A 12,329-nucleotide genomic window follows, 5' to 3' on the forward strand; every position below is an offset into this window, starting at 1 on the left:
GTATAAGGAAACCAGAACTCTTTGACAAAGTATTCCTTGGAGTAAATGTGTTGAATGAAGCCAGCGAGTAAATGATAAGGGCCTTTGCGCTCTGGATGTAAGAAAGCAATTTATCAAGAGTACGTGAACTCTCCAGTGACCAAAAGCCAAAAAGAAACCAAAGTACATGAGAAGAAGTCCCTATTCGATTATTTTAAATGCTCAGAAAAAATTAAAAAAAAAAATTAAAAAAGCAGTCAGAAGCTTAGGTGCTGCAACATGCTCCTTAAAATAGAAAAGGAAATTAAATGTAAACAGATACAAAATATAGCATGTAATGCCATTTACAATTTCATAATGTTTAACTTCATAAGGGGTTAAGAGTTACCTGCATCCTACAAACCTCCTCTCCCTTCATCACAAAATTAGTCATGTTGCAGTGAATAATACAAAATTTGCACTAAATAAAAAAACAAACCAATGTGTGCTACTTAGTAGCTGAATCAAATAGCAGTGAATTCATGGTAACTCATAGGTCTCAGTTTTTAACACGTTTAAGAGGCCTGTTTTCTTTTCGACTCCAGAAGATAAGTCTGAAATCTTTTATGGTCCCAGTCAATTCTTTGCAGTTCCAATGTTGGTCTTCAGTTAATCATTAATTTTTCATATATATTTTTTAAACTGATGAGTATGACTGTGGATGCCCCATCCCTAGAGACATTCAAGGCCAGGCTGGATGTGGCTCTGGGCAGCCTGGTCCGATGGTTCGTAACCCTGCACATAGCATGGGGACTGAAACTGGATGATCACTATAGTCCTTTTCAACATAGGCAATTCTATGATTCTACAATTCTCTCTGAGACTCAGGTGAACACCATTCTGCTCTGTGGTTAAAAGTTAATTAACGCCCCTTGGAATGGGACTGTTTTGGATGTATCTGTGGTAAAGGATCATCCAGGTGAATCTTTCTATAGAAAATAAGCAATCTACTTTATCTGATGTGGTTACATAATTCTTTGGGATTATTTTCTTGCTTTCCTATTATCTCTTTCCTTATATTTAATTCTTTTTCTTTCAGCCTTGGACAAGCTTAGTACTCAGCACCTCTACCACCCAACCCAAGTGGAGATCGTGCAGTCCAACGTTGTGTTTGACATCAGCAGCCTGATGCTTTATGGTACCCAGGCTGTGCCTGTGAGACTGAAGATACTACTTGACCGACTCTTCAGTGTACTGAAGCAAGAGGAGGTGTTGCATATTCTACATGGCTTAGGCTGGACCCTTCGAGACTATGTTCGAGGCTACATTCTTCAGGTAGGAAATAAAATAAAGCGTGTTTACAAACCTTTTAATTGACATTTTTTACACAGAAATATTGACTGTGCACCCAACAGAAGAGAAAATTATTAAGCACATTTAGTGTGCTGTGTTGAAGTCTAATAATGATTTTGGCAAACTAAAAAATTCAATTTTTACCTAAGCTAAAAATATACAGTCTCTGTTGTACTCTAGTGTGCATCTGTACTTGCTTATGCTTATTGTAGGAAATACCTCGAATACTGAGGTTAGCTAACTGCAAGTCTGACTTGGTCATCTAAGGCAACTGGCACATTTTCAAGGGCTACTGTTCGATTTAAGAAAGCAAGATTATAATCATGAAACTATTTCCTTCTTTTTTCTTCTTTAGCATAATACCAAATAAAATCATAGTTTTGTTGAGAGGTGGCCCTATAAGGTGAGCTATCAACAGGAAAATCCTATTTATAAGTCAGTTTCTTAAAAAGATAGCTTTAAATCATGTTTTACATGTGGACCAGTTGAGGTAAATTATGCAAACAAAACTCAAAATTTTAAGGACACAAAAAGAGGGGGCAAGCTTACATTATGAATATGGCCAGTAATATGCTTAGTTGCTTACCTGAAAAATCAAATAGTCATTTGAATTCAGAAGTGAATTATTACATTTTACAAGACTATTTGACAGAGAATGTAAAACTACATATTTCTGACAGCTCTTAGTTACTACTGACTATAAGATTTCTGCATCTTCTTGAAGTCATCAAGTTATTGAAGTAAATGTATGTGAAAAACTAAAAATTCTAGTTTCTGATTAAGTCTTTACTTTCTTAGACAATGAAAGTTTGCTTGGTGTTATATAGAAAATATGGGAATTTTTATTTCCATACTGAAGAATTCTGACTATTTTTTAATTCTTCTTCAATTTCCTGTCTTTTGTGTGAAAGAAATAATTAGCCCTACCTAAATAAATAGTACCTTTAATATTCTGTGTTCTTGAGTATTTTCTTAAATGCTCTATAGATAGATTTTTCAGAAAAGTGTTCTGAACTGTAGAGCAGTCATAAAGAAAGAGCAATAAAAAGGCTATTATTATTGTAATGAGATCCTATTATTAAGATACATACAAAAGTGGAGTTCTTTAATGTTTTAGAAATCTCTCAGGCATCAGCATCTATTTTATAAAAGCTAAATGTTATACGTTTGTACATTACAAATATATTTTTTTTTGTTCTGTTGCCAGAAACAGTGGCTGGATGACCATGCGCAAAGAGTTGTGGTCAGTGGAGTTAAATCCAATTGGCAGCTGGTCATGAGCGGTGTCCCCCAGGGCTTGGTCCTGGGGCCACTTCTATTTAACATTGTTATTAATGATCTTGATGAGGGGATTGAGTGCACTCTCAGTAAGTTAGCAGATGACACCAAGATGAGAGGGAGCGTTGATCTGCCTAAGATGAGAAAGGCACTATAGAGGGACCTGGACAGACCGAATCGATGGGCCAAGGCAATTTGTACGTGTTTCAATACGGCCAAGTGTCGGGTCCTGCATTTTTGTCACAACAAGAAGCCCAGGCAACAGGCTACAGGATTCGGGAAGAGTAGCTGAACAGGTACTCTACAGCCTGATGGAAAGGGACCTTGGTGTACTGATGGACAGTCAGCTGAATATGAGCCAGGAGGGTGTCCAGGTGGCCAAAAAGGCCAATGGCATCCTGGCTTGTATCAGGAATGGTGTGGTGAGCAGGACGAGGGAAGTAATCATGCCCCTGTACACAGCATTGGTGAGGCCTCACCTTGAGTACTGTGTTCAGTTGTGGGCAGCTCAGTATAGAAGGGACATTGAGGTGCTGGAGCAGGTCCAAAGAAAGGCAAAAAAAGCGTGTGAAGGGCTTGGAGAATATGGCCTATGAGGAGAGACTGAAGGAACTGGGGTTGTTCAGTCTGAGGAAGAGGAGGCTGAGGGGAGACCTTATTGCTCTCTTTCAATATCTGAAAGGTGCTTACAGTGAGGGTGGGGTCGGTCTCTTCTCACTGGTGACAGGTAGCAGGATGAGGGAAAATGACCTCAAGTTGCACCAGGGTAAGTTGAGGTTGGATATTAGGAAACACTTCTTTACAGAAAGGCTGGTTAAGCACTGGAATAGGCTCCCCAGGGAAGTGGTTGAGTCACCATCCCTGGATGTGTTTAAAAACTGCTTGGATGTGGTGCTCAGGGACATGATTTAGCAGAGGGTTGTTAGAGTTAGGGTAGGATGGTTAGGTTGCGGTTGGACTTGATGATTTTTCAGGCTTTTTCCATACTGAACAATTCTATGATTCTAAGAACTTACATGTTAGTATATATGTGGAATATTTATACAAGTAGATAGATATCTATAGCTGGTTGTATGATATATATGCATGCATATGTATACATGAATATTATGTAAGATATATTAATTTGGATAGATAAATGATGGATACATAAACTGATAAATATTGCATTGTATTTAGTTTCCAGGATTCTGAATATTGCTTACCAAAATGGTTGAAAAAATATGATTTGCAAAGGAATTCATGTTAAAAAAGGCATCATTTGTAGGACATAACATTAGAAAATAAACAGTTTATTAAATGCAGTGAGTTATTAGGGGTAACATATTATAAACGTAGACTTTAGTGTTCCTTTTGGGTAAGAAGACTGAAACAAGTATTTTTCTTGTTTTAAAAATTGTGGAATCAGGTCTATATTGATTTCATTTTAATTGTCTGTTGTAATTACCTTAATGTATTCAAGAATGGCTTGTAATATAATTACAGAGAGGTTTATACAGTCAGACTGTCATCTATGTACCTGAGTGGTGTAAAGGCCTGTAGTAGTACACCATTAGGCCAGAGTTCAGCTTATCTGGTTAAAACTCACTCACAGTATAGCCCTCAAGGCATGAATTTTATCATTACTGCACTCAGCATCAATATATTGGGTATTATGTCAGTTAAAGGAGAACAGTTATCAGTGGAAATAAACGGCAGCTGTTGATCTTACCACATATTGAGTTGGTTAGCTTGTGGCTGTGGATTGTGTTAGTGGGCAGATGAAGACCTACTATAGGCACAGTTGAACCTGCCTGTTAAGTTTAGCTCTCTATATCAAGGAAGTGGTTGAGTGACTGGAAGGGACCTCTGAAGTTCATCTACTGCACCCTGCTCAAGCAGTGTCACACAGAGCTGTTTCCCCACATCCATACTCCAACAGCTTTTGGAGATCTTCAGGGATGGGGACTCCACAATCTCTCTGGGCAAAAATGTGTTTGGTTTGCAGTGAGGTTAGGAAGCTCAATATATCACAAAGAAAGGGAATCTGCTCCTTTTAAAATACTGTGAGAAAAGTTGTAGAAAAATAACCAAATCTCTGATAATAAAGAATGCTTCTTTAATAAGTAGTTCTTTTGAACTATCTGATAGAAGGAGAAGGGGGAAATAGAAGGAGAAATGCAGAGAAATTAGAAAGGAAATGCTAGTATCACTATCAGAGTGCACACTAAAGAAAACGACAGGTATTATCAAGCAGAAGGTGTTCCACGAAGCTCATGTTGTAAAAACAAAACAACCTCACAGAATATTTTGGAAGTTTTCAGATTCAGCTCTTCCACAGAAAAAGAAAAAAAGTATTTAATACTGTAGTTAGAGAAGTATAAGGTGGTAGACTAGATTTTTTTTTTTTTTTGTCTAATCTAAGAGAAATGATACCTTGAAGTTATAATGAAAGAAATGCTGGATATAGCTGTTTGGCTCAAAAAAAAAAAAAAAAAAAAAAAAGTTTGTAGCTTTGGGAGCTTGTGCTCTGAAATATATACAGTCATGCAGACTGTATGTATCCTAAGTTGCTTCTGCAAGAACTAACAGAGGTAACATAAAATTTAATCCTCGTTCAAGTTCCGGTGTTTACCAGTCAACCATAGTGCAAATTTACAAAACTGGCACGGAACCAGAATTTCATTCCACACGAAGGCCTGAGACATCAGTGCAGAATTTGCCCTGAATCATAACGGGGAGTATTAAAACACTATGATATTTTCATTGAACTGAAAATTTGGAGGAAGAGATGTAAGAAATCTTAGGGTTGATGTGTTCACTCAAAAATACTTACTTTAGTATTCTTTAGTATTGCCAGCTTTTTTTTTTTTTTTCTTGTTCAGGAGCTATAATGAAGCCTTTATTCCCACCAGATAAGATACCTGCTTTCAGGAACTTTCAAGAAAAACCCACAGTTTGCTCCAGTCTAGAAAACAAAAGAAATTCCATGCCTCTCTCTAGTTGTATATTAGTTTTGCAGGGTGGGTTTATTTGTACTCTTGCTTTGAATAATAGTGTTTCTAAACAGCAAATTAGAACGCAGTTTGGGCAGAGAAAAATGCAGTATTTATTACTTCATTCAGTGGATGTATTAATGGACTGCAGGAAGTGAAGGAACCCTGAAGCCAGCAGAGGTAATGTGATACACTGCCTTTCACATTTGAACAGAGTCACAACCTTGCCAGTAATGGCTGAAAGACATTAAGACCTGGCATATTTTCTCTGGACTCTCACCAGACCTAATGCCTGGTGAACAGATACCAATCTCTCAGACATCACTGAGTGACAATTGGGTGAGCAGTCTGTCTCCCTTGTGGAAGTAACCTTCCCAACCCCATCAAGAAAAAAATAAAATAAAATAAAAATTCAGAGGGAATCTTTCTGGACTGTGGGCTTGTAGACCACTGGAGTCTAGAAGCTTTTTTATCTTTTATTTATAATTGAGGAAGTAAGTTGGTGTATTTGGTTCAAAACTGTAAGTGAACCTGAAGGTTTTCTCTCTGGAATCAGCCAAAGCAGCAATTGTCTTTGCATGACAGCAAATTGTTGTCAGCAACATTAGCTGCTTTGGGTCATATTCAGCACCTGCTACTTAGAGATGCGATTAGTAACTCAACTGATTTTGGTGAGGTTACTTTTGCTGTAAAGAACAGCACTACTGTGAATAGGTCTCCGGCTCTGGTTTGGTTCCAGCTGAGCTGAGTGAAGATGTAAGTCTGCCAGCTGTTCTCCTCTGCTCCCCACCGGAGAATACTTCACCCTTCCCGTTTGCTAGTGTAACTACATGTGTAATCGCTCCCTAGCCCGGTTCTCTCTAAACGAGCTGTTGCTGCTCACTGTCATGAGAAGTAAAAAATTTCCCTCACTATCTGCCCCTACCTACATCCTCCCCAGAAAAAGAAATGCACAAAAAAGCTGGGAAATTATGAGTATGATATTGGCCCAAAAGGTGACACCATTTAAAAAGTCTGTTTGCTGGACACCACTTGAACCACTAATCCTAAAAATTAAGGTCTCAGAATCATAGAGTCATCAAATGATTTGGGTTGGATGAGACCTTGAATATCAGCCAGTTTCAATCCCCTGCCATTAGGCTGCCCTCACACCATCCAAGCTAGCCTTGAACATCTCCAGCGATGGGGTATACAACCTTTGGATGGGATGTTCTAATGTCTTACCACCCTCTTAGTAAAGAATTTTCTCTGAACACCTGACCTGAATCTCCCCTCTCTTTAATTTAAAACCATTTCCCCTTGTCCTATCACTATCTGTCTGTATAAAAAGTCAGTTTCTGTTTTGTTTATAAGCTCAGTTTAAGTACTGCTATGTTTCAGTGAGGTCCCCCAAAAGTCTTCTGTTCTCCAGACTGACTAGCTCAGATCCCTCAGCTATTCTTCATAGGAGAGATGGTCCTGCTCTCTGATTGTCTTTGTCTTCTGACCATCTTAATAGTAACACTGATGCTGAAAACTGTTAATTTTGAAGTGATTAGAAATCATTTTCTGTTTCAAGGAGCTTGGAAATAAAAGTATGATGCTCTGCTTGCTTCTACGGGTTCCAAGTCTGCTAATAGACTATAGAAATAAGAATAATAAAAAAAAAAACACCAGAAATTAATGATATCATAAAGTCATGGAATGGCTCTTTGTCTTTTTGTCTTATTGACTTCTTGCTTGTGTATTTCCTTGCCCATAGATCATCCCTATTTTAAGAATTCAGTTAATTTTTCAGATGTTGGACAGGTTGGATTGTGGTTTGTACTCCTACTGTTGCTCTGTTGCAGCAGGTCTAAAGCAAATTTGAGTTAGAACAAGTGTCTCAGCTGCTGAAGTCAGCTTGTAAGAGTAAAGTCTCAGAAGGAAAATCAAGCATTTTTTCAAAAAACAACATGTCATTAAGTAGTATAGACCTGAGCAAACTGTGAAATACAAAATGGGGCTTAAATAACTCACTTCTAAGATTTTAAATGAAAAGTTGACTATACACATAGTCAAGTTACATTCTCACGTAAAGTGGTGTTATATTTTAATGATGATTTTTCTGTTTTCTGCAAAACATAGTTGCTGTTGGTGCAGTGAGTTATTTTAATTTATTCTACTATTTTATCAAGCCTAGATAATTCTTGCACCCCATTCTGACATCTAGATTACATCAAGAGATTTGGAGAGAGGCAGTAGAAAGCATGCTTAATATTGTTCATCATTCCTTTTCTCTTATTTCCCAAGTAATCCCTTAGCATCCCATCCTTTCTAAGGAGGTGGAATATTAACCACAAGCACAGATGAAAATTGTTTTACTGTTCTTAAAATTAAATATTGCCCATTGTTGACTTGTCTGTGGAGGATTTCAGAAAAGCATGGGTTCTGTTAATTTCTCACCTCTTTTAAAGACTTTCTCTTAGCTCTCTTGTCTGTACTCATTTTTCTCCTTTTAAGATGTTTGAACTTTTGCTACAGAGCCCAAGTGCAAGCTCTATTTAATTACAGAGCTTGTCAAACAGCCTCTGAAGTTTAAACATAAGGAACATTAGAGAAGAAAACAAACAAACAGCAGGTCTGCAGATGACAGCTTTTCCAAGCTAGTCAAGTGGTGTCAGGTCACTGTAGTGATGATAGGATACTTTCAGTTCAGTGTAGACGGGCTGCTCTGAAAGTAATGCCTCCTGTTTTACTATATTGGCCCACAGTGTCAGAGGTGGTGGTATGTTGGTGGTATGGCAGAAGAAGTTGAACTTCCCCGCCAATATTCAATTACATTTTGTTGCCATGTGACAGATGGCAGCAGAGGAGCACTCTGACAAAATGGCGTCTGAGACAAAAGTGCATCTGAAGCAAAGGTGTGGAATTGAATTCCTCCATGAAGGAAAAAAATGGCACCCATTGACATTCACCAATATTTGCTGAATGTTTATGGAGATGAAACAGTGGGTGTTGGCACAATGAGGCAGTGGGTGATGTGTTTCTGTGGTGGCAACAGTGGGTCACCTCCGTTGGTGCAGATTTTACGAGTGCAGCATTGAAGGCTCTTGTTCATGGGTGGCAAAAATTTCAGGCTACTGGTGGTGACTGTATCAAAAAATAATGTTTTGTAGCAGAGGATTTGCTCTATCACTTAGTGTTATTGTGCTCTCTTTATCTGTTGTGGTTTCCATGGAAATAAATAGAAGGCATTAGTTTTGGTGTGACCTTCATGATCTCGTCTATATAATCATAAGTCAAGTGAAGCTTCTGTCAGGCTTTTTTTCTTAGGTTTCATCAGTTCGTGATGGGAACACCTATCAGTTGATTGCAGGCTGTATCGTTTGTGATAGAGAAAACAGAAAAAGTAGCAATCAAATCATTATATATATGAAAAAATAAAATTTACCATTGCAACCCAGAAAAGTAACAACATCAGTATAAAAATGGCTTTTGTATCCAAAGGTTGTGCATTTATTGAATTAATATCTCTTCTCGGTCCTCATTAGTCTGTCAATCTCTTAATACTTTGAACTTGTTTAGTTGCTATCACTGGAAAATTTTGAAGCATTTTACAAAGCAGTCCCTTACATAGTCTCTCTTTCTCTAAATATCGTGTCCTTTATACTGTCAGTGAAACTTATGCAGACAAAGTTTAAGAAACAGTTTTGGTAATGTGTATATTAAAATTAAAAGTTGGAACCAGGCTTTGAATACGTAAGCTTATAATTTCTATAGCTGCAACACTTGTTTCATTACTTGATAATAACGTTACCCTTCTTTTGTAGCATTATTTGCCTTTTTCTTCCAGTTTTGTTAGAAACATTGTTATTTTAAGTTTTCTTTCCCCTTGTAATTGTTGGTAATGCTCACATATGTTCTTTTGTTCCAACGTAGTTTTTCAGTATTGGCCTCTGAGCAACTAAGATTCCAATTATTTATCCAGACTTCCAATCTCCCTGTATAGATGGGATTTAAACCTGGGTCTTTTCAGTATGTGTCTATTTCTTTCCATTCCAACTGACTTCTGTTGTGTTTTGGTTTTTTCTTTTTCTCACCCCCTTCCGCCTTTTTTTTTTTTTCCTCCTTGCTTATCTTCCCTCCTTCAGCCTCACCTTAGTTTCACAGAGATGAAAAGGATCTGTTAGATGATGTGTCCATCTCCTGAGTTTTCCATTCTTCCCACAGCATCACCGCATGCTAATATTTGCGGCTGTGATCATCTGGAAGAGTTTCTGCTCTCCCATGTGAGTTAGTTTAGCATGACTCCCCTGCACTTCTGTGAAACAGAGATTCTCTGCTGTGCCCCTTGCTCCTTTGTATTCATCTCAGCTGTACTAATCCAGGAGTGACTATCCTATCTCTACTCTAAAGAGAAAGAAAAAAAGCTGAGATAAACCTTTAAGGACTGAAGAGGGAGATAGGAACCAGAGCACAACTGCTGAGCCTCAGGGAAGTACTGTTGTGTATGAGCAAAGCAGTGTCACTTTTTCTAACGTGTGAAGTGCTTTCAGATTTTCTCTGTATCCGCATTAGCTTACTTAACATCTCCCCACTGCTTTTGATGACTTACCTCTAGTTGTAACACTACCAAGCACACTAGTGCTACATGACTCTATTTATCATGACTGTTAGCTCTTGGACTGGGAAAGAATAAACATAAAGGCCAAAGAGTTTGATGGCTGTTTTGAACGCCACCAGGGCAAGTTACGTGACAGCAGATGTCTCAGTAACATGCAAAGATCATTTTGATTTCCATAATATGTGTGGCTGGAGAGCTGTGCTATTGCTGCTCTGTGTCTTGCATCTTGCATGGGTAATGAAGCAGAGGGCTCCGTAACCCCTGATGATCAACAACAGTATACACAATACTAGTTCTTAATGACTACTATGAAATAGTCAAGCCTTTATAACCATAGCACTTCACAAGGCTCAGAAATGCAAAGATGGCCTTTTTAATAGCAAACATTTTTGTCTGCAGAGATGAAAAAGAGCTGTGTTTCTCCTACCTGTGATGCTTACTGTTTTCAAATCATTATAGTCAGTGGACTCACTGGACTCAGACACAGTGGTCCACAGTGGTCCACAGTCTGATGTAGTTTCACGCAGCTGGGCACAGCTACAGATACAAAGTGGGGAAATGGCTGTTTCTCAAAGTCTGTCAGACATATGCCAGGACTATGTGTGCTTTCTTTTAAAATGTAGCTAAAAAGCTCTTCAACTGCCAAGGCTTGAGTTCATGGTTCTGTGTTTCTCTTCTGATAGTTGATGAAAAAACACTGAAGCAGAGTGGGAGATGAAGGAGGTGGGAGGAATAGTTCACTCCTTGGGCTGGTTTAGGTGTGAGTGATGCCATCAAGCACTGCTGGAGAAACAGAGCCCTGAACTTGAGTCTTGGCAGGTAAGCCAAGAAGAAAACTACTTCCAGCTTTCTTGCTTCAGAATCTGTTTGAATTTGAATTAACTGTTTATGGTCACAGAAGGTCTTCAGTGAAATATACACATACATATACACAAACAAATGCTGTCTATGTTAATGTTACTAATAAATCACATATATGCGTGTGCGTGTGTTTGTGTGTATGTGACTAAATTCTCACTTTTTCGCACTGATTCACCATGGGTAAGGGGCTTTCCTCCTAGACTGGAGAATCACTTTTCATGCAGACAATTGCCTTGTTGAATCTTTCATCAGAAGATATCCTGCACTATGCAAAGAAATATGACCATCAAATTAAGGACACGATCTTGGGATTACTTTCCATCTCAATTTTCTTGTAATAAATGCAGTGAAATATTATAAAATAGAGAAAACAAAGGGATATAAAAGTGTTGATCAAAGGCAAATGTGAGTGTTTTGGGAATTCGGGGGAGGAGGGTGACAAGTTGGGTCAGGAATCCAAGGAATTAACATAATTCTTCTTAGAAATAGAGCTCAAAGATTAGAACTTCTGTTTTTCTTAGACTGTCCACAGACCTTGGGTGGAATTCACACCATGGCCATGGAGGTGATAAGGTCATGATATTACCCATTCACCTACACATCACTGGAGACTACCTCAATTAGAAAATACAGAGTCCAGACCACTGCACTTTAATAGATTTAAGACTTTTCCCACTTCAGACACCTCTGGATCTGAGTTTAGGGCTGGTTTTTATTGTCTGTGTGTCAGCACTGGCTTCAGGCACTTGTGAAATCTAGGCCCATAGACACTTAGGAATCAAGAAAGACCACAGAGAATCAAACTTGTCATCTGTCCAGCATTGGTTGATTTACTGCTTTTCTTCAAGTCCAAGGGATCTCGAGGGGACTTTTTCCCTTGCAGCACTGATCTTTCCATGAGGTGCTAGTGCCTGTCCTGAGCAATAAGAAGGAATAACAGTGAAGTGTGATTGGCTCCTATTAGGAGGGGTAAATGTCATTAGCACTTACTGTTACCTTCTAGGCAGTCAGAGCATAGACAGATAACCCCCTTTTACTATCAACGTATATTTTGAATCTAATGAAGATGAACTCATATATTTTAATTAAGAAATTTACTTTCCTGTACTGAAAAATCATCTGTGATTTGGTTGTCATTTTGTACCACATCCTAGAATTTTGAGTACTTAACTTGAAGCCAGGAAACATGCATTATCCGACTGGCTCTAATATATTAACTTGCTGCATGAGTCCTTTGTGCTTCAGCTTGATTTCTCTCCTCCCCCACGGCTTTTACAAAATGTTCTAATCATCCCAATTAATACTTGAATGTTGTTAAT

The 12,329-nt window shown here is 38.3% G+C and overlaps 1 protein-coding gene across 6 annotated transcripts in view; it reads left to right on the forward strand.

Annotated features, from left to right (window-relative positions):
- Positions 1-12,329, forward strand: part of BNC2 (basonuclin zinc finger protein 2) — a 341,707-nt gene that overhangs the window by 242,799 nt on the left and 86,579 nt on the right. For all 6 annotated transcript variants that reach the window (XM_090132613.1, XM_090132612.1, XM_031609950.2 and 3 more), the window contains one exon: positions 1,058-1,293. In XM_090132613.1, coding sequence (XP_089988739.1) covers positions 1,058-1,293 — 236 coding nt within the window. The remainder of the gene's footprint in view (positions 1-1,057; positions 1,294-12,329) is intronic.

This window comes from Phasianus colchicus, chromosome Z, assembly GCF_987193195.1.
Source record: "Phasianus colchicus chromosome Z, bPhaCol1.hap1.1, whole genome shotgun sequence".
NCBI classification, from domain to species: Eukaryota; Metazoa; Chordata; class Aves; order Galliformes; family Phasianidae; genus Phasianus; species Phasianus colchicus.